The sequence below is a fragment of the Rhamphochromis sp. 'chilingali' genome (genome assembly GCF_963969265.1).
Source record: "Rhamphochromis sp. 'chilingali' genome assembly, chromosome: 10".
Classification (NCBI taxonomy): domain Eukaryota; kingdom Metazoa; phylum Chordata; class Actinopteri; order Cichliformes; family Cichlidae; genus Rhamphochromis; species Rhamphochromis sp. 'chilingali'.
The window spans coordinates 14,576,986-14,604,491 of NC_137937.1; the positions used below are offsets into that span (position 1 = coordinate 14,576,986).

A 27,506-nucleotide genomic window follows, 5' to 3' on the forward strand; every position below is an offset into this window, starting at 1 on the left:
TCAGAAATCAGAACGGGGTCTTTCTCAGCCCTTTTTTCACAGCACTCTATTGGCCCACGACTCTATTCTCTTAAGCGTTTGTTTGTAAGCCCGTGTATGTGTGTGAAACAATCCAGTCAGATGTTGTCATAACTACCTGTTTAACGAATGAATGCAGCAACCATGACACCTTTTTAAAAAAGCATTCTCTCAGTGTTTGATTTATGAGTCAGCTCTTGATGTCACTCCGACAGCAATTACAAGCTATGAATGGATATTATATGCACGCACTGTCTCCATAAGCACGACACTCTGCCAAGTCCTGGAACAGAAGCGACGCTCTTGAAAGAGCATCATCAGTTATGCTTTTGAGTGCTTGTGTGAGGATGCATCTCATATTGTGCGTGTGTGTGTGTCTAGGTGAATTAGCATCTGTGGATGTTTCTCAGACTGAGTTACGACGAATTGTAGACTACACATCTGGTCACGCGTACCCGTTTGTACAGGCACGGACTTCTGTGAAGCGCTTTGCCCTGATTAGTAGCAATTCTCCTCGGGACATTTGCAAATACAGGGCCGTGTGAATTTACTCTGATGAATTCAAATGCGTACTTAACAGAAGAACGCTAATGCATCAGTAGACGGCAGAAAAAATAGATAACTGGGTAAGCCTCCCTTACTCACCCTTCATGTGGTTTGATGCTCATATCTGCCGGAGGACTTGGCAAGTCTGGAGGGGCCTTTGAATCCCGAATCCCACGTGGCCCACCATTGATTTATGTCATTGTGTGTATTTTCAGCCTCGGAGGTCACCTTTCTGCATCTCCTTTGCTCTGCATTTCTCCACCGATGCTGTTGCTGTGCTTCAGCTGCAGTCGTTTCCCCATCACTTTTAAAACTGTCTCAAAACCTACTCATCGTGCGCCATTCCCTTAAATTCCCTCAAATATCCGTACTAGCTGAAGGAAAAGGCACAAATTTGGTTTTGCTCTGTGGTTTGTAAAGACAGTTGCCCCCAGTGGTCTAAACTGTTGCTATTTCTACACAGAACTGTTGGAAATTGCCTCTGATCACTCCAGTCAGAGTGGAAGAACAGAAAAATGGCTCGTATATTGAGTTATTGTTAAATTGTCAGTGAAAGCAGTCAGTCAGGCTGCAGGCTATGCTTACTGAGGCAGACAAAACACAACTGTTACTGGAGGAAAAGTAGAATCTAAATTCAGACAACAGTCACCTTTGTCGGAGACGTTAAACACGTAACAGTTATTGCAGTCAGTGTCAGATATCGGTGCCCATCAGAGTGTCAGAACAAGTTTCTCCATTGGAATAATCTGTAGTCTGTTTCTAATCTCGGCTTGCTTGTGTCTCTCCTGCACAGAGTCTCTCGAGCCCACCTATCAGCAGCTGCAAAAGATGAAGCTGGACAAAAGTCCATTTGTGGTGGTTTCTGTGATCGGCCAGGAGCTGCTGACAGCATGCCACCACACGGCCTCTGTTGTGGTGCTAGAAGCCGCACTGAAGATCGGCACATGCAGCCTCAAGCTACGCGGCTCCGTCTTCTCTGCCCTCAGCAGCGCTCACTGGTCCCTGGGCAACACAGAGAAGAGCACGAGCTACATGCAGCAGGACTTGGAAGTGGCCAAAACCTTAGGTAAGACCCCTGACTCGGGGTGACTGGATGCAGATAATATAGGTTAATATAGATTGCTTAGACACAAAAGTTCCCAGAGTGTGGCATTTCATTATTGTGCCCTATTGTTTAAAATGAAACAATCTTGAACTATAAATAATAGAGAGAAAATGCTCAGATCCTCATAAGCCCTTTGTCATTTTTTCTTGTTAAATTATGTAAACAGCTAATAAATGAGTGAAATCTTTGTGATCAGTCATCATACAGTATTTTGGACTGGTGATGACAGTGTCTGTCAATCAGTCAGCAGCTGTTGGGTGGTTATTAATGAGAATGAACACTGTGGTTTTATGTAATCTTCTAACTTTGTTATTTGTGCCATTGTGAAATTACGAAAGATTTGATCTAATTTGTTTGTTTCTTTAGTTTGTGACCAAATAAAATGATCCCATTAGCCGCAGTATATTTTGTGCTTAAAGTAGATGCAAGCACGAGGACAGTCTGAACAGTGTTTGAGCATTAAGCTTTGGCTGTTAGCGATCACCTTGTCAGTATGTTTAGCCACATAGATTATCACTGTAAGCATTACAGCATGCTAATGCTAGCCCTAATCAAAACGCATTCTTGTCCTCAACTCCAGCCTTACATAACTCATGTACTGCGTCTCTGCTTACTTTCATACCTGAGTTGCTCTTGATGCATCCATCGGAGCGTGTGTGCGCGTGCGTGCGCGTGCGTGCGAATGTTAGAAAGTGCTCAGGCAAAGATAAAAGCGTCGTATGAATGTGTGTGTGATTGGGTGAATAAGACTTGCAGTAGAAAGCACTTTAAGTACTCAGCTGAGAAGGAAGGCGCTGTATAAGTACCAGTCCATTTAACTTACCCATGTCACACAAACACAGTTCAAAAATTCGAGGTTCAGAACAAAACAAAAAACTGAAGAGCTTGTTTTGCCCGGTAACGCATAACAGGCACGTGCACTCTACAAAGTAGTCTGTACATGTTCAATGTAGCAAATATTTTAGACTAATTCTTGTGTATCGTGATGAGTTCTAGTATAAAAGTTGTTAGTGTGACCTTCCAGTGAAGTTTATTTCTTTTTTGTCTCTTTTGTGTATCTTTCCATCTGAATATATTCCACTAAAATGGTCAAATTCCAGTCGCTGCTGGGAATTTTCTATTTTGTTTGCTCAAAAATAAATAATGCCTGCAGTAAGTATGGATTTGCCCGTTTGGGATTAACATATGAAAAGGTGAGAAAGACAGGAAAGGAAAGGGAAAAAACTTCTGAAGGGAAGATAGGAAAAAATGAAAACAGGGAGTAGCACAGACTGGCTCCACTCTTTTTACCCCCACACAGTTTGACACATGACTGGGCAGCACAGCTGCAGATAAGGAGCTGTGGTTCTCAGGTAGAGCACAGAGACTTGTGCTTTACTTTGGCCCTGTCTGTGGGGCCTCTCTGTCAGGAAGAAATAATAAGGCTTTCCCCTTTCACCCTCTGGAGCATTGAGATCAACACTACCAGCTGTCAGAAAAGGCACTCTACTGTGGAGAACTTATAACGGGTTATAACGGCACTTTCCCTTTTAAGGGTGTAATGGCATGTCAGTGGCATAGATGTGGTTCATCACGTCCCTGTTTGACAGTGACAGTGGAATGATGTGAAATAATCACCGACTGGTTTGCAATCCTCTGAGCTATACTGTAAATTTTATTTGTTAACTCTTGAAATTTCATTCTCATCCCTTGTGGTTTTCCCTCTTCAGGTGACCAAACAGGGGAATGCCGTGCTCACGGGAATCTGGGCTCGGCATTCTTCTCCAAGGGGAACTACCGTGAAGCGCTGACCAACCATCGCAACCAGCTGGTTCTGGCCATGAAGTTAAAGGACAGAGAGGTAAGAAACGCACAAATTGCAGCAGTCTTGAAACGGATAGAGCGGAATAGCTGTCATCTCAGAGGGCGATAAATTGATGTTACTACCATTCTTTCCCTTTTTCTCTCTCCCTGAGTCTCTTATCATGTTGTAGGTGTGAAATTGTGCTGTGCCAAGCATTCTTCAGCTCTGTCTTTTAGAGGGTACTTGAAGGTGGAGGCTGAAGGTCACAGAGATGCTGCTCCGCTTTGTCTATTTAAAAAAAAGAAAAAACTGGCGTCAAGTTAATGTAGAGAACAAGTGAAGGTGATGGCGGAGGACGAAGAATGAGGAAGTTGTAATAAAGGGCAGTAGGATAGCCTTGGCAGCTGTTTCTCCTTATTATCAATGCAAAGTATTTATGCAGATATTATGTAGATGTGTATCTGGTTTGTGAAGCAGTAAGTCTGGGACTTTGGAGCATATGCCTGCTTTGGAATGTAATTTAGAGAGATTAAGTTGTTTGAGGCAGCGAGAGAAAGGAGGAGTTGGAAGGAGAGAAGAACATGAAGGAGAGGGAGGAAAAAAGTTGGACAGACTGGTCCACTTTTCTTTCAATTGGTGCCCTCTTTCTCTCCTTGCTCTGTCATCTGCTTCTCTCTCCCTCTCTCTGCGGTCATTGGTGGGGGTTGACAGGTGCTTGTTCCAACACAATTCCTGTCGCACATGCAGAAGAATGGCCTCTGTTTCCCCTTCATTCCTTATCCTTCCCAACAGGCAGGCCTGCTTGTTTATGCTGCCTGATATCGGGAGACATTTAAACGGTCCAGCCAGACGTGGCACAATGCGCCAGGATGAAACTAACTGTTGAAAATGAGGCCAGAGGTGCCCTTGACATCTTTCACTCTCACATTCTGAGGACATGTGCAGAGCACAAGTCAGATTATAAGCCTACAGACGCCAGAGTGAAACCTCTCTGTTATTTGATGTTAGTGAGGGATACAGGCAACACATGTAAGGCGTTGACTGCTCTCAGCTATTTGACTGTTCTGCTAAAAAGAAATGTTTTGATTATATGAGATATAGACATGAGATAGTTCTTCTGGCCAGAGTTTGTAGTGACATCTAAAGACTGCAGAGAAGTATATCAGACTATCTGCCACTAAGGCCTGTGCTGTCACTTCACTGTTGCTTCTTAAAAGAAAACAGTGCAGAAACAGTGCTTCTATATGTGAAACACAAGTGGGAAACTGACCACTCATGTCTGCAGGAACATCTTTGGGTCTATTGGAGGTCATTGAACAGCATTAATCGTTGCCTCATATGCGCAAGGTCTCGATTGCCCCCTGCACAGCCAGCCCTACTTGCCCCCCTTGTCCTCTTGTTCATCTAAAGGCCCCTTAATCAGAGTCATATGTGTGTCACACCACCTGGTCTCCCTCAGAACACACTGGAGCCGAGTGGAGAGCTCATTACAGTCAGCCTGGTGTTTTTGTTCCTGATGTGGATTTTTTTATCTGGCCTTTCTGAAGCTGAGGTCACTTCCTAGAGGCCCGAGGAAGGATGTTGTTGCTGCCTGGATTTCCAGTGTCTGGCCTGCAGTCTAAGGGTGTTATGAAGGCCCTCAAGCAGGAGATGATGCATAGATTCTCAGGGAACATTGGGAATTTGTGCCATTGGTGACTTGTAACAACTTGAATTGTTTAGTAAATTTCCTGGAGACAATAATGAAATCATCTGGTGAAATGGTTCATTTAGGAAAAAAAATGTTGCGGACAATGGAACTGAGTTAATGTTGGATGTGGGTTTTGATTGCGTTAAGCCTAAGGTTTTAATCATGAAGCTAAAATGCTTGGATCTAATATGGACATGCATGTGTTTATATCTTCTTTTTCCTACGTTTGATAGCACTCTTATATTCAAAATCAAATTCAGGTCATTGCAGCTCCTGGAGGTTTTTCTTTTCCATAGTATTTGTTTTCTGTCTCACCATGGGAACTGGTCCTGGGTGACATCAGAAGCCCAAATCCGATTATACCGGCCCTGATTAGTTGGCATTAGTGATAGCTATGTCAGGAATGACTCCTCCTATATATTAGACTAACACAACTCTACTCAGAAACCTCTTCTTCTTCATCACGGAAACCTATCAGCATCTGTGCTAAAGGTATTAGGGAAGCCTTTCAGCAGGTATCAGTGCTGCTGGCCTGGGAAAATAGTGACTTTCACAAGCTGCATAAGCTTTCTAGCAAGGCCTGATAGTGTCCATAAGCCATTAGTTAGTTATGACTAAATCATGAGTTTAGTGTATAAACTCTCATATGATGTGAAAATGTGTGATTTTTAGGACACTCAGACCTGATGTTAGCTGGTATGCTGTTTGCTTATAACCAGTTATTGTTGTTGTTTAGCCAGCGAGTTGTCAGCTGTTTGGAGATGGGAGGGTCACTGGTCTAGTCTGCTGACAATAAGTAATTACGGCAGTATTGGAAATAAATAAACTTCAATTCAGGAGATGAGGCTGAGGTGAAGATGAGGAAGATGAGGTGGTAATTAGGGATGAGAGAGAGCAGTGGTGGAGGAGGCAGATGAAGAAGTGCAAGAGAACGACATCATGAGAAACGATCATGAAAATATACAAGTACAAATGTCTGACAGTGCTTTTTGTGATTTTTAAATTCAAAGTAACTCATAAGGTGTTCTCTCTGTATGGCTGGTCTATAGCTACATACATAAAACCCGATTAGGTAAAACAGCAATTTCCATCTCAGTCCACGAATACAAGTTTGCTGGGCAACACTGCGGTTCCACCACTGCTATGTATTTTTAATGTATTAGTTCTAAATTTTTGAGAAAGCATCAATTTGTTGGCAGATATAATTACACACTTTTCAATGCTTATTTATGAATAGAATATTATTTTTTCCTGTTAAATACCCTGTAACAACTACTTACTCTACCTCTAAGTATCAATAACAGAGCGTCATTAACTAGGATGCTTTATAAAAGTAATTGGTATGTGTTTTTGGGCTGGTGCTAAGAATCAAAACCTGTCCTTTTCAGTGCTCTGTGGGACGTTTGCTGTCATTTTTGCAGGACCTTTTTTGAGAAGGCTAAGGCAACAGCTCAGCACATAGCGGAGATTCATGTACTTTCTGTGTATCAAACATACACGCAGTTACCCTCAGGAAAATCAAGGTCAGCATGCAGCCTAATCCTGCATTTTTCACAGAAAGCATAAGCTTGTGTTTACACATGCAGCTCGCTGCCCTTTCCTCTTTCTCACTGTTGTTCACATAGTCGTCAGTGTCCAGTCTGTGCACTGTGGATTTTGTTTTGTTTCTTTTGTCAAAACCACACATGGGATAACTTGTGTCTATACAGAATTATTTCTACTAAATAAAAAATAGTGTATTGTAGAGGAAGTCTTTAGTGTCCTGATGGCCTGTGTGAACATTCCACCAGGGACCTGACAACCTTGTCCACACACTTAAAGGGAGTTTCTCTCAAACAACATGCATAGCTGCATGCTGGGCCTGTCCTCTAGTGTTTTTAAGTAAGATGTCCACTTAAGGATTGGGTCACTGACCCCAGTGCACCCAAGCCTTAATGCAGGCTCTTTTTAGGATGAGGACCCTCCTCTATCAAGTGTAACTGGAGATAATCCAGGAATCAGTATTTTCCCCGTAGAAAGATTTCAAATGAATGCTATATAATTAAAACTTATGGATAGTTAGGTAGTGAAAATCTAATAGCCAGTGTCTTTGCTATAGAAACAAGGAACTGACTGTTAGTCAGCTTAATATATAGTAGGGGAATCCCGACTTTTCCTGCATTGGTGTCACAAGTGCCAGTCAGTCATGGCTGGTGTATTTGAGCTGCTAATTAGGGCTCACAGAAAGGTTCCCATAGTGGGATGCTCGCCCAAGCTAATCAGAGTACAAGGGTTATATCCAAAACATTGCATTCTTAAGTCGTTATGGATACAGATTATAGTAAGATTGCACTCATTAAGTTAATTACTGACATCTGAGCATGTGGTGATATCATTAGGAGAAGTCAAACAACTCAAAAAATCAAATGTAGCCAGATATGGTACAGGGGGGAAGCTAAAAGTGGACTTTAATGGTTACTATTCTTAGCCTTATTGGTTCTTTGTACAATGAGGAATTAATAACTCATCATTTTCATTACAGTTATACTTGTTCACTTTTATTTTTGCCTTGAAATAAAATATCTTTTTTGGAGAATGCTGCAGTAGCATTGTTACCATGGTTCTATAACTCTGATGAGTAGTCTAACAAACAGAAGTTATAGCTACCGCATGCAAAAATTCAATAAGTTGTTATGAACATGGGTAAACTCGTAATCACGTAAAGAGGTTATATGGCTTAACGTTTGTGACAAGGTAACATATACCTCATCGCGTATGTGTGCTAATAGTGGTACTAATAACACAACTGACAGTAGTAGACATAAATCAAAGCTGTGCCACAGTAGCTACTGTTCTCTGCAACATGGTGCACAGTTTCCTGTCTGTGATGAAGGAGCAGCGACAGACAGAAAACAGGGATCCCATATGAGGCTTGTCTATAACTCAAGAGGCAGTACAGTACCTGGATTCTGTAATGTCAGTAAAGACGCCAGGCCTAGGATGTCTTTTCATCTTCTAATAACAGTGGAAAATCTCTGTTGTGGCTCTTTATGGCACAGTTCAGCAGAAAAGTCAGGCATCCTGTTAGATCCCTGCTTTCGGCTGACCAGTGTGGCAATAATAGCTCATCGTTATGAATCTGAAATGATGAAGAACTGGAAAAGAGCAAACAAAACAGAAAAGACAGCAGAGGCGGGGTAAAGGCTCAAAGAATAAATGCTCTGTCATCCACGAATGGGAACAGGAGCTGCAGTCCAAACCAGTGAGGTCATTGGCTAGCGTGAAGTTAGTGTTTTTCTTTAGCTCACTGCTTTTTGGAAATAACCTTAAGCAGAATTTAAGCTGTCAGATATATGCAGAACAGATAAAACATAAGCTAACTTGCTAGTCTTTGTAGCTGTGTCTGTGTCGTTTCCAACTTTTGTTTTGTCCCAGTTTCCACACCTGGCTTTTTCCAAGGCCTGCCAGTAACCATATTTAACAAAGGCTCTCTCTGTCATTGTGAAACAAAGCTGTTAAACTAGGTCTTTCCTCTCAATACTCCTGTTTGCCGCCTCTTCTGTTTGTCTGTGACGTTTTCATCTTAAATAGTAGGTTTAACTAGAAGGAGGTAACCCCTAATTTGGGCTGTGAGTATTTAGGAGAAACTGAGGCGGGCTGGCAGTGGTGCACTCGATAATTATGTTTTGTGTGATGTTAAAAAGAGTCTCCACTGCTGACTCCCCCAACCCCAAACTGAAATGGAAATCACAATCAGAGAAGGATATAAACAATGTTTTTTTTTTGTCCTTTTTTTCCATAGGCCCCCACACTACTACTTCATCTTCCACCACCATTCTCCTTTTAATTCTGGCTTTGTTCATCTAAGCTCTCCTTCCCTTTCACGCCATCTGCTGCAAGGAATTTGCCCCTCACGCTGAAAGTGACACGGACTGTTTCGTCATGGGTGTTTATCTTGCTGCTTGTTTGGGGCTGTATGGATCCTGCTGGACCCTAGCTGGTATAATGAGGCTGAGGGCTGAGAGATGAGCCTCTAAATAAGGGGTGAGGCAGAGGACTAAGTGTGGGTGTTCCTCTTGTCAGGGTCTGGGTTTGTCAGTGTTTGTCAGCACTCCAGCAGAGGAGGGGATCATTAAGGAGTCATTAGTGTATGGACGTGTGCCTCCACCACTCGTCTTGGGGCCCACGCTAATAGAGGATGGAAGGGGAGGGGGGCAGCTTGGCACCCTTGTCTTTTTTCTGTAACCTTCACTGCTTTGTTGATTAAAAAGGATTTGGGGATGATTAGAGGGGTTAATTTAGCAGAAATGCTGGGTGGGGGCAGGAAGAGATTGCTGTCTAACTAAATAAAAGACAACACACCTGTTTCTTACAGTGCACGCTTCACAGGGAAAGGTGGCTTTGTGAGGGCACTCAACTGTTGATATTAAAACCACTATGAGCAATACTACCTTGCACAGAAGTATTTGCTTCCTCACCTCCTGCTGTGCTGTGCTGAGGCACAGAGCTGGCTGTAGTGCAGCATGTCCAGCTCGCTTTGCCTTAATGACACACAGGCTCTCCTCGGCCCACTGGTTTAGAACTGCTCTGCAGCCGCTCGCTTAGCCATGAATCATGAGAGATGGACGGCAGGCATCAGCCAATGGGCCGTGACCAGAGCCGAGGTACAAGGATTGCGTGTGTGTGTGCTTTATTTTCAGCACACATCTGTGCTCCCATATTCTAGTGTGATGTAAGTGTGTCATGTCCTGTTCATGTGCATGTTTGTCTTGGAGCTTTTCAGTGTGCAAACAAACATGAAGCACAATATAAGATTGGGGGGGGGGGGAATGATGGTTTCCACCTTTATACTGTTCCAGTATTATGGTGTGTGTACTGATTTGTCCCCTAACACACTACTGACCCAGAACATGGACTTTCATGCACACCAGAGTCCAGGCATCATCACCATGTGTATGTATGCACACGTATGCAGGCGTGTGTATTTGTACTGTGCATTTGTTGCATTCGAGGTGACGCAGTGTTGTGTCTCCCCCAGTGGAGCATTTGGAAGGCTGTCAGAGAGATGAATGACTGCCGTTATATCGACTAGTGCTCCCTGCCGCCTCCTCCCTCTTTCCTTCCTCAGTGCCCCGTGCTCCATTTCTCCTTTCCTCTACCCTTCCACATCACCTCCACTTCTTTTCGTTTCTTCTCTTCCATTTCCCCCCATCTTCGTGTAATTTTCTTTCCTTCTCTATGTCTGCTTTTATAGAATCACACACCATATCACTATATTCTCTGTGAGCATTGCCTTTAGAAAGAGCAGAGACAGTGCAGTGTTGCAGGATTATTTGCTATCATGGGCTTGGCTTTTTTAAATTGACAGCAAATCTGGATGTTGCATGGTCTCTTTGATTTACTGGTTAAAGAATCAATGCAGAAGCATCACAATCCCTGTCTCTAATGCTACTCTAACAAGACTTAAACTCTATAGTTCCTTGTGTGGATTGAACTTCGCAGAATTGGGAAGTTGAGCAATTTGTCTTAAACAACAAACCTTGTCTATCTTTTCATCCCTTGCTGCTCCAATCAGTGGCGAGTGATTAAATAACAAATAAGCAGTGTTTCCTGACATGCTGTTGTGATGCACTTTATGATCATCACTGACATACGCAGATAGCGATCGTCAGACACTCCGGAGACAATCCATCGTGCTCCTTGCAGTTTCTGCTGCGCCTCAGGACACTGAGTACGCCGTAGAAATTTTAATCATTGGGAAAATCAAATGTCCGCTCATTAATCTGTGCAGAGAGATTTGATGTCGCACGGCAAGAGGGATGAAGATGGAAGGTGCCAACTCATCTTCCCTTAGAAAATGTGTAACAATAAGGGATGAAGCCTGATTAAAGGTGCCAGCCAGTGCACCATTAATCTACATGGCTTTGATTGAAATAAATTGGATGCTGGAGTACCCAACAGAAAAACTCCTAGCTCTCCTTACCAATATTTTGAATACTCCCACTGTAGTGCTTGCTTTCTGGGGAGATTTCAAGTGGTCCAGGCAGCCTGGATAATGTGTTGTCTTTTAGTCAGGGATTAATTCATTATCTCGTCACATCGGTGTAATCCTTATTACACATTCGGTGAGTCATTCTCATGTAAATTCGGATAAATGCCATCGGGTCAATCTTAGTGTTCTTCACCGGTGACCAGAAATGTGTCACGCTCTAGATTCTGGACAGACCTCCCACTTAAACCTGGCACTCCCTCCTCCTCCTTCCCTCCGGCCCTAGTCCAGCCCAGCCCTCATCCAGGCTGGCCAGAGAGCCATTTAAAGCTCTGGAACTGCATCCCTTTCTCCGGCCCAATCGATAGTGGAGCTGTCAGCAAGACGAATGGAGGCTTTAGGAAGTCCATTTTAATGAAGGAGAAGGAGCAAAGGAAAGAGAGGTACTTGGAAAAGGGTGGGGGCAAAAGGACAGGTGGAGGTCCACTGAAAGTAGCTATGAAAGGAATAAAGAAACACAGAGAGTGAGGAAAGGGGGAAAAGAAGAGAAGCAGAGCAGGAATATGTGTGTGTGTGTGTGTCTTTATTGAACGTGTGTGTAAAATTATGTGTGCGCTGTGTAATACCTTCTGCATTGAAGGTTGGTGATGGGTGGGCTGGGTTGATTTAGCTACAGTAAGACCTATTTCTAGCTCAGCAGTGTGAAATGGCTGCTTAGCTACAGTAACTTGTAAAGCACACTCCAGCACAGAAACCTATATTAGTTTTATCTGGCCTGCACACCAACACCACATCAAGTCTGGCTCATGAATCATGTCAGCAGCCCTGGGGTAAAAAGACATTGTTGTGACAAGGGAGAGCTACAAATCCAAGGAAACTCCCTCCACAGCCACCCTCTACCTACACACTGGCAGATCAACAGATCTGTGCACGTTTGCATTTAGAAGATGTCCTCTGGAGCGGACATTTGATGCATACGATTCTGTTGGCGGTGCTTGTTTTCAGCCCCTTTAACAGGCATTCTGAGCTGATACCATTTGCCTTGCGTCAATATGCAGAAAAGGATACATGCTAATTGGTCATTAGCGGTAGAGGCTCGAGGTTAGGCACAGTCAGTGGTGTAGACCAACAATCTCTTCTGGGCAGTGGCCCAGCTAAACCCACTGGAGTGATTACTAGCCCTTGATTAGTCAGTGCGACTGTGAAAATGATTGGCCATTTATAAATATAACCAAGTGCCTGCTGTCATCAGCCAAAAAGTTGACAGAACCCTCATGGCATGAAATAAATACACGAGTTTCTATATTTCATTTTACTGTTATAAATCTCTAATAATCTATAAGGCCACTGACAAGTAAGTTGAACAGGGGATTTTGTTAAAAGGCAATATTCTGCTTGGAAACTCATCCGAACAATACTTTGACATGTATCAATCACCTAAACACTCTACAACACCCCCCCCACCACCACCACCACCACCACCACCACCACTCCTCTATGGCAGTTCCTGAAGGCAGTGGCCTCTCCCAGTGAGACTATGATGCTCAAGCTGCTCTGGAATGGTTTGATGAACAACACAAAGACCCTGACACACTGACCCAGCCTCCAAACTGCCAAGACAACAATGTGAATGAGCATCATCCTCTGGCTGTGCTGAAACACACCAGAACCTCTGAAGCCCCACCCCACAACTCAAAGGATCCACTGGTGACACTATAGGATACAGCAAGAGGTCCTGTGTCAGCACCGTTATGGGTCAGACCTGTTTTGGTAGCACAAGGAGGAACTTTACAATATTATCCATGTTTTAATCCTGTGGCTGTAAAAAGTTTCCCTTTCTTCTTTCACTGAAACAGGTTGCGTTGGAAAGAAATGCTCCCTCCCCTCTGTGTTTTCCTTTTCTCCTGTATTTAAAGAGTAAAGCCAAAAATAGGACGTCGCTATTCAGCCATCTGTAAAAAGGATGAGTTTGTCCTTAGAGATAAGGTGAAATTCAGAGTTTTGGACAAGTCCATGTGTGTTTTCCAAATGGTTTCTGTGCTACACGTGAACAAGAGGTCTCCCGTGGGAGTCAGAGAGGTCAGTGCAGCTACAAGCATTTGATGTTTACATTATATATAGCTGCTGCACACACAGGGATGTAGGAGGCGGCATATTTGCACAGTGAGGAAATGGTCTTTTTGCATGACTCCCTGACATCACGCCAAAGACGGGGGATTATAGCTCCTCAGTTTGGTTTGGCGCAAGCTTCCGCACAACTCCTATACGCTGAGATTTGTTCTCTTTGTCGCTTTGTCTCTCACCACTCTTATCTTTAGCTTTTGTCCCGACTTACAGCAGTGTCAGCGTTCTTGTCCTTGTGGCACGGTATCCAGACCTTCCAGAGGCTTTCTTGGACGGGAGCCCCGGTTTCTGTATGAGGAGGTGGATTGTGTCTTTGTGGAAAGCCATCAGAGAGAGCAATAAAATGGAGAGAAAATACGATGCCCCAAGTGCGTGAAATGAAAGTACTCCATCTTAGGAGGGGATGAAGCCCTCTGGGTTCTGCTTATACTTGACCTTGCAGCACACGTGGTTTGGTCTCTAAATAACAGTCAAGTCAGGAATTAGCTGGCTACACATCAGTTTTGGAAAAATCTCTTGAATGTGCAGCCTTAAGTGTAGCATATTCAGTAGAAGTCTCAGAGGTAAACAGTCGTCTGGTTCATTTTATTGCTTCCTTACTCAGAACTAAGTTGCTATTGCTGGTGCTGTCGGTAGAGTTAGTTGGCTTTTGCTTCTGACCAGGTGTGTCCATCTCAGGTTGGATTGGCTCTCATCAGACATGCAGACGCACACAAGTACACTGATGGACCATTTATCCTGAGATTTAATTACGGTGGACAGAGCAGTAAGTTTTGATTTCATAGTAAATAAAGTACTGTTTAACCGTCCTGCATTATTAATGAGCTAACACAACTTAAAGTAGTAGTAATTTACCTATTTAATTAAATGCAAAATGTAAAAACTGAGTAACAAAAACAGGCCGTTGAACAGTGAGGTGCACATATTGTTCCCATACTCGGAGGAAATTACATCCTTGACTGGAAAAGGGAATTTTAGTTTTTGATATTTCTCCTGCAAATTGGCCATAATTGGTTCATATTGTTTTTGATACCAGACTTGCTTTTACAGACTGCACACAGCTGTTTGTGTGCGCTATGTTTTGTGATTGCGGTGAAAGCATTTGCCCGCATGCATATGTGTGAGCTGGGTGTTTGTGAATATGTGCACGGGCACGTTTTTGACTTCATCGCCATTCGGAGAGGCTTAGCGTGATTAGAGTTGCGTGATCCTCTGAAGAGTTAATGATGAGAGAAGCAGTAGCTCCGCGGAGGCCAATCACACACTAGCCTCTGACAGCACACGGAGGCTTATCTTGCTCTATGCAGTGTGTGTTTCTCTGACTGCGTGTTTGTGTGTGTGTTTGTGTGTGTGCACCACATGGGCTCTAATGCGTGGGAACATGTATTTGATGGGGTTTAGCTATCATTTCTCATGATAGTGTGTATTATCATTTACCATGAACACCATTAAAAATATGCATGATTTCTTTGTCTGGGTGTTTGGCATTTGGGGGTTTATGGACATACAATGAAGAATCCATAATCATATAGCTTCATTATGCCAGTGCCAGACATAGATCCAGCACAGGAGGGGCTCTTGGTACCTCCGGGTCTCGTTCGGGGCTACACACCACACTGAAGAAGGCCGTTGGCTGTTTTCCCCACCCTCCCTTCACTCTGCGGGACTGACTGACAGGCTTAATGACGCTGTCGGGGTTACAGCATGTCTCCAACTCATTTTCGAATGTGATTGAAGTTCGCAGTGGGTAGCTTTTCATCAGTGTTGAGCAGACAAAAGGGACCTTTTTCAGTGTTGTCTTTGTATGTGTGTGCAGTTTGTGTGTTTGCACATGTATGCCTGGAGCTCAGATGAGATGCACAAGAGAAATCACTTTATGGTTGTAACCCGGACTGTGCAGGAATCCCATGTTCCCAGAGATGATAAGCTTTCTATGGGCTTGTCTCTAGTGTGTACTTCACTTGTTTATTGGATGCCATATACTGTATATAGACTGTGTGTGCTGATGTAGTGTCAGAACTGTGGACACTGCACAAAAAAAATGTATGTGCCGGCTGGTGTGTCATTATGCCAAGATCTTATACAGTAAGAAAATTCAAAGGTTACACAGCAATACAACACACAGGAAGTGTTACTTAAAGAATCTAGTCTTATTTATTCTCCTGTGTGTCTATTGGATATATTGCTCAGTAGGCTGGTGTAAGACTGAGTACAGTCCACCTTCATTTGGCCATTTGTTGCTGCAGATGTGAGATGAGTCATGTAATAGTTGTTGGTGTTGGCTCAGCTGTAGCTCTAACTCCATCCTCCTTTCCACCCCTCCTTTTTCATTTCCGTCCCCTTGTGGCTCTCTTCTTCTCGTCTTCTAAAGCAGGGAACTTGCCTTTATTAAGCAGCAGTAAGGCATATGTTATGGCTGTGAAGCCTCCATCCTGTTGCTAAATGGCAGTGCAGAAGTGGCCTGTGATTGCTCCGTCACTCCAGTGTGAAGTGGGCAATCGAACGTGGACAAAAATCCACTTTGTTTCAAGCCACACTGGCGTGTGCCCCCCCCAATCATTCCTGCCCATGACTGATGGAAGTAGAAATCGACTCGTGCTTAGGGAGTTTAGTGGAGTCTTCCTCCTACGTTGGCGAATCCCCCTTCTTACATTGCGTGACCTGAACACAAGAGGCATTCCAGAAAAAAATCAGGCCTTCAAATTCCAACCCAGTCCCTGCAGAGTGTTTGGTAAACATATTCGCCTCTCTGCTCTCTCTCTTTCTAGCTCTGCCTCCTTATTCCCCGAGCGCCCGCTTTTCCCTTAAATTCCTTCAGTGTGTTTTTCACCAAAATGTGATGTGATTTCTTTTATTTTTCTAGGAACGCCTGTGCTAAAGAAGAAGAAATAGATGTGCTTTTTTCTATTATTTTGTTTATTTATTTACAAGAGGGGGGGGGTTACTTGTGTGTGTGTGTGCGATGCTTGGCTGAGATGCCAGCCTAATTCGTGGCTGAAGGGCTGTAACAAAAGCCAATCACCCTTCTACTCTGGCTCCTGTTCTGCCACAGGCGAAAGATACAATCAGGGCCCCCGCTAGCAACTATTTACCCTCTCTGTCAATCAGAGTCCCATGGCACGTGCTCACAGCTGAAGGCACCACTGGCAGGTAGCCCAGCGTCACCAACAAAACATGCCTTTAAAAGCGGCGATTATTTCTGGAATGTCCCTTCCTGTGTCCTCTGCACCACATCCCAGTGCTAAACCTGGAATGCCGCTGATCTCTCATCTGCCATTGTGTTTTTTTTTGTTTTTTTGTAGTCAGCCTTGTTCTTAGTTGTCCGCATTACCTGCAAATGAATGCCGTCAGTAATGCTCATCTTGGGGAATTTTCCAACTCAAGAAAACTAATTAGGCAATTTGGTTTTGATTGTTCTGCCTTCACTCGCGGAGTCGCACACATTTAAAACAGGAACAGCGTCACCCCAGGAGGTGCACACATCTCAAATGGGACGGAGAATGGAATGTTTCTGGGATTTGGTTTCCATCATGTTGCACTAAGGGAGCTTACCATCCTCATTGTCTTAAATCTCTGTCACAGTGGGAGGTAGTGTGCACATGCGTGGTTTTGAGTCTACGTGTATTTGTGTGCATATGTGGGTAATGTTTTTTATGAATGTGTAATACAGCCCAGTGCTGAAATCCTCCTTTTAGTCTTTATCAGGAAGACCAGTTCTGTCCACCTGCGGCTGAAGCAAAGCACCCAGTGGTGCTGAAAGCATGGGGTTAGTCTGGTGTCGCTCGGAGGAGCCACTTTCTATGGAGCAGTGAGGTGCGAAAGTGCTTTGGAGGGATAGCCGCAAAGTGCTGGTGTTGATGCCGTGTTCTGCAGACTGCCTAGGCCACAGTAGCCACCACCACCAGGCTTGTAATTACATTTGGGGAATAAAAGCACAGAGGGAGGAAGAGATTTAAATGGTTTGTGTGCCTGGCTGGAGGTAGAACAAGGCCTTTTCACTCACTCAGCTGCATGTCTTTGCTGATTTATTTTCCTAATACTGCAAAGCATGATGACAAGAGTCAGCATTAAGCACGATTTAGCTAGCAATTTAACTTGCACACGAGAGGTGAGAGATTTTCTTGATGGGAGCATTTGATTTTATTATTATGTGGCATTCCTTGTTTGTACAGAGGACTGAAACTGCATGTTTAGCTGCTTTTGGAGAGGAGCAGCTGGCATCATGTACCACTGCACATTGTTCCCCAAGACGGACTCCAATGTTCATTAGTGATGCATTAGTGATGTAATCTAATCAGCTTAAAATTTACATTTGAGTTCACCTTCTCCAGGGCATAACAAGCAAGAAAACAAAAGTCAGATCTTTTTTTTTTTCATGAAAATAATACGTCCAATACCTAAAAAAAATACCCAGAAATACCCCAAATGTTTATATAGTTATGTGAAAAACATAACAAGACTCTCTACAGTCCTGTGAAAGTACACCACATGATTTAATAGCTTCTCGAACCACCTTTAGCAGCAAAAAGTTGAAGTGATCCTTTTCTGTATGACCTTATCAGCCTCTCACATCATTGTGGAGGAATTTTGGCTCACACTTCTTTACAGTGTTGCTTCAGCTCATTGAGTTTTGTGGCCATTCATTTATGTACAGCTCTCTTACAGTCCAACTGCAGCATTTCTGCCAGTTTGAGGTCTGGACTTTGCCTGGGCCATTGCAAAACCTTGATTCTTTTCTTTTTCAGCCATTTTTCAGATTTATATTTTCAGATTTATATTTTGGTATACAGAGTTCATATTTGACTCAGTGACTACCAGGTCCTGTGGCTGCAAAGAAATGTCAAATGAGCACCCCTCCACCACCATGCTCGACAGTTGGTATGAGGTGTTTGTGCTAATGCGCTGTGTGTGGTTTTCATTTGTCATTATATTGTCTTGTCTGTTATTTAACAGGACGACTGAGGCCTGTAGAGTCTGAGATGTAGCTCTTGGGTTTTTTGCAGTTTCTTTGAACATTGTTTGTGGAACTTTGGGGGAATTTGATGGGACATCCACTCCTGGGAAGATTGTGGGATTATTTTAACACACACCTGAATGCTCCAATTAGCAACCTTTCAGAACCTCTGCTTTTATAGAGTTGCTTACACTTGCAGATGATCATGTAATCACTTGCAGCACCTAACTGTTCCTTACCCCCGTTCCTTTTAATTGCTATGGAAGTAGTAAAGCTGTACTGTTTTTTTCACAGGACTGCATAGAGTATTTATAGGACCAGCGGACACAGACCAACGTTGGCATTTATGGCTACCTGAAAAATCATTATTCATTCTCTCTTTCATGGTCACCACCAGTTCCTTAAAAATATGTGGCTCATTAGCTGCTAGATTTTCACCAGCAGGTATTTCATCAGCTCATGCCAATTTTACTCTTCCTGCTGTGCAGATATTGTGCGGTGGGTTTATCAGAGCTTTTTTTGTTGACAGCAGTATTTTGTTGTTTCTTGTGGAAACAGGGTTGATGACAGTATGATTAGTGAGATAAAAGGGGCCAAAAAGCAATGTTTTGTTTGGTCTTTCAAACATTCATTTGCCCCACTGTTAATGAAAAAAGACTTATTTGTGTAGATTTAAATATTTTAATAGAAATTTGATATTGTGTTCTGTCTGTCAAGTGTACCTCTAAGCAGTCATTTAACTAGTCCGCTCATAATACGATTAGTAAGTAAGTAAGTAAGTAAGTAAAATTCTATTTATATAGCACATTTCTAGATAGAGATCACAAAGTGCTTTACAAGATATAACAGATTAAAAAGACAAAATACAAACAAAGTTAGCAAAAGGCAGTTTTAAAAAGATGTGTTTTTAGCTGTTTTTTAAAAGTAATCAATGAATCAGCGGATCGTAAGTCCTGAGGAAGGGAATTCCACAGTCTGGCGGCCACAGTAGCAAAAGCTCTATCACCCCTAGTTTTCAGTCTCGTATACTGAATGACAAGTAGGCCCTGACTACTCGACCTCAGAGACCTACTAGGGGCATAGGGCTGTAAAAGTTCAATAATATATGGTGGTGCTTGTTGTTGAAGAGCCTTAAAAGTTAAAACCAAAATCTTAAACTGGACTCTAAATTCAACAGGAAGCCAATGTAACTGCATAAGCAACGGTGTTATATGTGAAAATTTAGAAGCTTTCGTCAAAAGTCTTGCTGCAGCATTCTGAACGATCTGCAGACGCTCCAAAGAACCTTTATTTAAACAAGTAAACAGGGAATTGCAATAGTCCAGTCGTGAAGAGATAAAAGCATGAATAACAATCTCCAGTTCGGTATAGGATATAATAGAGCTCAATTTAGAAATATTTCTTAAATGATAAAAGCAAGACCGAACAAGAGATTTAACATGACTATCTAACGTAAGAGCAGGATCAAGGATAATCCCTAAGTTCCTGACAGATGGTTTTACAAACGTTGAAAGAGGACCAAGAGCATTTATTATACTGGGTATATGTCTATCTGGGGCACATAAGAGGACTTCGGTTTTACTTTCATTTAGTTGGAGGAAGTTTTCAGCCATCCAGCCTTTAATGGTTTCCAAGCACACATTTAAAAGCCGCAGCTTAGAAGCCTCTTCCGGTTTAAAAGATATATAGAGTTGGATATCGTCTGCATAACAATGGTAACAAATATCCTCAAAAGGGCTCAAAATGTGCTGAAGAGGGAGTAAATAAACTAAAAACAGTAATGGCCCTAGCACAGAGCCTTGTGGCACACCAAAAGACAGGGACGCAGAAGATGATCTATACTTAGAAACTGCCACAGAAGAATATCGTTCAGAGAGATACGAGGAGAACCATTTCAATGCAGTCCCAGAGACACCGACCCAGTGTTTCAGCCTGTTAAGTAAAATATAGTGGTCAACAGTATCAAAGGCCGACGTAAGATCCAACATTAAGAGAACAGAACATTTACCTGCATCGCTTTGTAACAAAATGTCATTAGAAACTCTAAGAAGGGCTGTTTCAGTGGAATGAACTTTACGAAAGCCAGATTGAAATTTGTCGAAAATACTATATTTATCTAAAACTGCTGTAAGCTGCTTAGCCACGATCTTCTCTAGAATCTTAGCAATTAACGGAATTTTTGAGATCGGTCTATAATTGCTAGTGAGAGATGGGTCCAGCATAGGCTTTTTTAACAAGGGATGTATAACAGCAGTTTTAAAATAGGCAGGGACTATGCCCGAGGCCAAGGAGGTATTAATTATAGTAAGAATACAGGGACCAGTAGAGTAAAAGACATTTTTAAATAATGATGCAGGTAAAAAATCAAGAGAGCAAGAGGATAATTTTGTTGCACTAACTATTTTTCCCAGCTCTGGTAGTGAAACAGGTGAAAAACCTTCTAAAACAACAGGCCGAGCTGGCGTGGGAACAGACAGCGCAGACGCTGAAAAAGACAGGTTTTTCCTTATGTTGCTAATTTTTTCTAAAAAGAAAGCAAGAAAAGTTTCACAATCTTCAACAGAAGAAATAATAGCAGCAGGTGGAGCAGGAGTAATAATATTAGTAATAGTATCAAATAAAACTTTAGGATTACCTCTGCTCCTTGCAACCAACTGAGAAAAGTAAGCAGCCCTCGCAACTCTAATAGCATTGTTAAATGAGGCTAAAAGATCCTTTAAATAAAGGAGATGAACATTTAAGTGTGTTTTCCTCCATAACCGCTCAGTTTTACGACAATTACGTTTTAGAAGACGAATGTTGTCATTTAACCAGGGTACAGACTTGGAAACAGGCACAGGTCTCATTTTAATCGGACAGATTTCATCTAAGATCGAAAGACAATGATAATTGAATAGATCTATAGAAAAATCAACATCGTTTTGTGGGGATAATGTTAAATTAAAAACATCAGAGAACTTCTGTGCTGTGGAGGAGTCTAAAGTGCGGGAAATAACTGTCCGATGAACAGGAGACATAGGCTCATAAAAAGACATATTAAAAAAGACACAATAATGGTCAGAAATAAAAATGTCCTTAGAACAGATATAATCAATATTACTACTAATAATAATAATCATAACAAAAATAATAACCCAGGAAATGTGATCCTTCTGATCTGGGATCACTTTCTGTTAAGCAGAAAGCAGCAAACTCTGTTTCATTGCTGCTGATTTACTGAGAAGACAGAGGAAGGAAACTTAAAGATGTGCACTGCCTGTCATGACTAATTAAGCCAGTGCATCTTTACTTTTTAATACCCCTTTCTTCTCTTTACTATTTTCAGCATTGATCTAGATTGTGAGAATGCTACTTTAAAAACAAAAAAAAACTTGATAGAAGTCAAGTTCTGTTTCACAGAAATCCGATGTGGTCTAAACCCATTAGGTGTTAGTGTTAGTGGATTAGAGGAGAGCAGTGCAGGAGCGCCTATCTCCCCTCTAAAAGAGAACTGTGAGGTGGTGATAGTCTGGACGTTTGGTTGTCACTCTTCATTTCATTCTTTGTGTCAGGGTGCTCCAAGCACCAACTCTGGCCAGCTCATATTGATCCGGGTCCTTCTCTCCTCTCCTCACAAGCACACCAAATTTTCTTGTGCACCATTAAAAAGATTGAGCTGTGTAGTTCGAAATGCCAGGCCTGATTTGTCCAGCTGTGCAGACTAACAGAGACACACCACTTCCCATCTTTAGGCTTCTGAAATGCCCTTGAATAACCCATGACTTGTGCGTCCTTGGATTGACTGCCTGGTATCCTGCTGAATGCTAACAGATGCGAAGTGGAGGCCTACAAGCTACGCTATATTTGGCACCATGTCCTCAGCCGCAGCAGGAAACCGTAACGGCAGCTAATTAGCTTTTAATGGATAGACTTTGAAACCAGTGTTATATGATGACATGGCACACCCCTTTTAATCTAACTTTAGACTGTTGTGTTGCTTTTGCAGTTTCTTTTATCAGTGTTTGAATGACATGAAACTCAGGGCACTGGAGGTTTTGCACACATGCAAGCCTTTTTTGACATTGTTTTTACCTTCCGGAGATAATAAAGACAAGTTGCCGTGATGCTGAAAACTATTGTGGGTCTGTCTTTTTCTTGCGCATAAAATTGATCAGGAATCAATCGATAGCAAACGGATAAAGAGAGGGACCTATAAACAGAATTGATAATGACACGTGGATCGATAAAATCATGTCAGCAGCCACCCCAGTAGCTTATCCCACCTGCAGTACCTTTGGATTAACTTAGAGTAGTCATTTTCAATTACCTTCAGTATTATTAGAGTTTAAAGAAGGTGTTTTCCGCTCTTCAAAGCACCGTGCATTTCTCTGTTCTGTGTCCTTTTGCTTGAGGCTTTGCAAACCTTGATGTTTACCTCAAGCCCCCCCTGCTCTCAGATGACTTTGAAACACCACTGTGATTTCCCCTTCTGTCACCACAAGGTCTCTCAAGAATTGATTCCCTACAGCAGCAGGCATCACACACAGCTATGCCTGTGGAGATTTGACTTTAGCACAGAAATAAACAGCAGTGTCGTGCAACCCTTCAAGGCTTTGCTCTGATTTAGAGTACATTAAGATTCATTCACAGTGCCCCACTTCCCCTGTGTGCCACCTCTTCAATTTCCTCCTCAACCAGACTTTAGATTCATGTGTTTATATCAGCAGGCAGGAGGGCTGTTTTTGCATTTGAACAATGCTGACATCCTGTCACAGGGGACGGGCACTCTGAGGTAGGGGACTGCTGAGGGTGGGGGGCTGGGAAGCTCAGTTACCGTGCTGCCCTCTCTTTCTTTTCCTCACTTAACATTTGGCCATTTCTGTAAGCCTTGTTTTGTCTAGCATATTGTCAGAGAGAGGGAGCTTGAAATATCAAACCCCCACACCACTTAAAGGGAACAGTCAAATTTTCCACCAACACCAATGGAGACTGTCAGGTTCAATTTTACTCTGTGCCTCTAGTGTTCCTCCCTCTCAGCTGCCTGTTTGCCACCAACTCACAGGCTATAGCCTCAAACAAACGAGTGGATATGAGTAGAAGCATGTTCCAGAACACCGTTGCAAAAATGTGGCTAAGCACAGAAGTACACACACACACACGCACAGATGCGCAAACATGACAGAAGACACAGAGCTCAGGGATACATGCAGAATATTTGTGCGTTAGGTTGTGAGATAGTGAGATAGTAAAAATGTGGCTTGCCATGTCGTTATCGTTAGCTAATGATACACGTTATTTTGTGTCTATATGTTTGCAGTGAGTGTGCAGCTCTGTGTGACTGCAGTAGTCAGTCTGACAGGCAGCACAGTAGCTGTAATGAGTGCCCACTGCTTGACCTTTAGTGACAATCAATCCTTTGTGCACATGTCCATTGAAGGCTAAAGGAATTATTAACCTTCCTACCTCTGGCGTCATTCATCTGCACGCTGGAGGTTACACAGGTCAGAGAAAAACAAGTGGCTCCGCTGGTATCTCTTCAGTCTGAATAGATCAAATCAGCTCTGGTGATTGATTAACGTAATTGGCAGCCACCAAAATTATATCTGTATTTCTTTTCTTCTCAGACAAAAACAAATAACATTCCCACAAAGGCGCAGTTGATGATACGGCCCGTCTTTCATTGATTTGCAATTCTGGAAGCAACAGAGTTATGACTTTTATGAATGTTATTTTCAAAGTTGGAAAGGAAAATAGAAACGGGGCTGAAATTTGCCTCCGAAGATGCAACGTTGAATTGAGCTTGGAATGCAGCGAGTTTATCAGCCACCGTGGACTTGTGTGCGTTCGATATGTGTGTGTGTGTCTGTTTGTGTAAGCTCACAAATGCGTGTGTGAAAGCGAGCAATCAGGCACAGCTGTACCTGCCCTCGCTTGGCAAAGCAGAGCATTTGCCTGCTTAAAAAAACAGAAGGTTCTGCTATGGCAGAGAGGCAGTCATTTGGCTGATCTAATGGTGGCTCCCATAGGATCCATATCTGTGTGCAAACACCGAGCGAGGAAAGAGAATGGAATATACACCCATAAAACCAGATGAATATTTTATCATACAAATCCCCACCCCCAGTCCTCCAGAGTGACGTCGCCAGCGTGCCTCCTTTATGTTCCCCCCTTTTTCTCTCTTGTTTTTTCATACATGCATATATGTGTTTTTGGTTTTCGTTGTTGTTTTGTTTCGTTTATTTTTTTGCATGCATAGACAAGAACGCTCACCTTTAAAAAGCCTCGTTCAAGTTCCTTTGAGAGCATCTGTGACTGGTCTGTTCCGTTTATTACTGTTGAGATGTTTTCTTTTTTGTCAAAATGCATCTCTGCAGGTGAATTCAGATCTAAAGACATCCTCGCCCTGGGGGCGTCTCCAGCATTCTCTTCTCTCATCCTTCAAACACAATCTCTTCCATAGCCTTTTATCAGGCCCCATTCCTCCTCCTCCTCCTCCCACTCTACTCTTCCCTGCACCCCCCCGCTCCCTCCAGTGTGTGGTTCTGTTCCCTGCCAGCCAGGCTCCTGTTGCTGCCTGAGCCCAGCTCGTTAAGGGAAACACTGGTGCATGGTCCTCCTCACCTTCCCTCTGCACTGCCTTTTAATTAGACAGCTGTTCCTGTGTGCATGCGTTTTGCAGGAGGATACATTGAGGTGCGAGCGTGTGGTGTTGCAAATGTTCTCAGTCACACTAGTCACCTTTTTGAAGTGACTGGTATCACTTCAGATGCTTGTTTCATGCCTGGGTTAACCCAGGAAGTTAATGATGGCGTATACTCGATACATGGTAGCTTTTATCAAACACAGCTGACACAGATTTTTGCTGGTTTGAGCTTCTTTAAAATGAATATTTGTTTATTTAGCTTGTGTATCTCTTGTTCTGTCTCCCTTCCCTCACACCCAACCGGTCACTGCAGATGGCTGGACATTCTTTCCTGTTAAAAGGGAGTTTTTCCTTCCCGCTGTCGCTGCCGTTGTCTGATTGTTGGGGTTCCCTCTCTAACAAGTCGTTGTTTGGTGCTATATAAATAAAGTTGACTTGTGTTTTACACATATAATGAATGGCAAGCACTCAAATGTGTCATTTAAATACGTAACATTGGGCTTTTTAAATGGGCATATTGGACTACTTTTCTTCTTCTGATTACTCCTCGCCTCTTCCGTATAATACCATTAATAAGACTTTACTAAAATAGGAGCTACTCTGCCCTGCTGCAGCACATGCCTTTTGGACAGAGGGTAAACTTTAACATCTTACACCTTACTGACCTCTAATTCTATCACTTTTATGCTATGTGCACTTATGTTTAAGCCAATATAGCAAGTTTAGCCTTCAGACCTTTGTGATTTCTTCTTTAGCTCAAACCTGTGAAGAAGCGTGTCTCTGACCAGACACAGATACAGCCACCAGGTTCAGCTGAAGAAGCAAAGGGCAGAGCAGTGGATGCTTGTTTGTACACTCGCCCTTGTATTTGTTTGCCTATTTTTGTTCGCACAGAAGGAGGTCCCACACCTATGTTTATACGAATAGTAGTGGGAGTCTCTCTACAAGGCCAGCCATAATCCAACTATTTAGATCTCCATGGCAACCAGGCTTGTCCTATAAGCTCTGCCAGTGTGTGATGATAGCCTTGGTTGTTTAAAGTATATCAGACCTCATAGGTCCAAAGTGAAAAAAAGGAGGATGTTCAAAGAGCCATAGTCCCACAGCTGCAAGGCGAGGCATAACCACACAGCTCAGTGCTGCAGTGAAGTGGTGGGCAGCACTCGTCTGTTCCAGTGTAAGAAATAAAACACACACCAGGGGCTCAGAGTCACACAACGTGCATACCACCAAGGCCAGTGATCAAAAGCAGCCTCGCTGCATGACATAAGGGGCTAATTATGTAAAGTATAATGCATTACTTCTAGCATGTTCTATGAAAGCAGCCATTTCTCTTATGTGCTACAAAATATAAACATACTTAGTTGTGGAGTCAAAGAGAGAAAAACCAGCAAGAAATCCTAAACTACTGTCCCTGTTAGGGGAAAAAACGGAGCCAAGCATTTCTGATTAACATGTCATCTCAGCCCGTCCTCTATATCCCTCTTGTTCCCTCCTCTCTCCCCGGCAGAACTAGTTTACCTTTCATTAGCAGACCTTTGGTGCAAAATGTGTTTGCTGATAAGAGCCAGTGGTTTATCAACAGTTTATAATGGACGGCGTTGGGATTAATCAAATCAGCACACATCCGGAGAAGGGCTGGACTCTGTAAACACAATCAGATCTGACTCTCCAGACGAATTGAGCGGAGCGGGGGAGACGAGCGTAAGAATGTGGAGGGAGGAAAGATAAGTGCAGAAAAGAAATGGACTCAAATTAGAATGAAGTCAATTTGGCAGAAATTACGCAGCATTATTCCTCTTCCCCGACTGAGTGTTATTTTTTGTAACTAGCGGGGAGTCAGAATGAGCAGTGTTGGGGAGGACTGCAGTCAGAAGTGAGAAAGATTCATATGGTCCCAAGCACTGTCCAAAAACACCGAGCCAAACGCTGTGTATCCTCTGTAACTGGGAAGGCTGGCTCCTCATTATCTGCCTATCTTGGCTTCCATCTGAGGAGAAAATGCAGCGTTGCAGTCTCACTTTAGAGGGACACTGATCACAAGAGCAACTCATCTCAACTGGAGAATGATTGTGCCCCCCTCCCACTCCCCGTTTTCTCTCCCCCGTCTCCCACTGCGCCCGGTTGAAGACAGACAGAAATGAGGAATCCTCTCTGTTTTTCTGCTCAGAAGAGTTGAAGTTTGAATCGGAGAGATGGAGGGAAGCTTCAAAAGGCACATGTAATTGAGCAGCTCTAGATAGGCTATCTGGGAACATGAAACAGCAACAGTTGTGACGGAGGGATAATTGCCTCCCTGAGCTTGTATAATGCCTTGTCGAGTCTTTAAACTTGAGCAAACTGCTGGAAGTCCTTATGTCAGCAGGTAATTGATTCCAGGCATCAGCAGCTATGTGAAATGACGGAACAATAGCGCTGGATTGGTGCATTAAAAAAAGAATGTGTGAAAGATTCAGAGAAAAATGTTTGTCTTTATAAGCATTTTCAAGAGTGTCCGATTGTATTGATTTTTTTTTCTCAGCAATCTTCTTCGCTTTTATATTTATTCAGAGCGCTCAATATTTTCATTAAGTGGTGCTGGAACGATGCAAAAAAAAGAAAACAAAAAACCCCATCTCCTGCTCTCCAGTTCTTTAAATCGCATCCGTATTTGTATTTGTTAAGCAATATGGAAATGGTTAAAGCGAATTGAATTC

The 27,506-nt window shown here is 42.9% G+C and overlaps 1 protein-coding gene across 3 annotated transcripts in view; it reads left to right on the forward strand.

The window, feature by feature from the left end:
• The window catches only part of LOC308403613 (tetratricopeptide repeat protein 28-like), a 193,590-nt gene that overhangs the window by 124,168 nt on the left and 41,916 nt on the right, over positions 1 to 27,506 (forward strand). For all 3 annotated transcript variants that reach the window (XM_080893189.1, XM_080893190.1, XM_080893191.1), the window contains 2 exons: positions 1,358 to 1,630; positions 3,379 to 3,509. In XM_080893189.1, the coding sequence (XP_080749315.1) occupies positions 1,358 to 1,630; positions 3,379 to 3,509 (404 nt within the window). The remainder of the gene's footprint in view (positions 1 to 1,357; positions 1,631 to 3,378; positions 3,510 to 27,506) is intronic.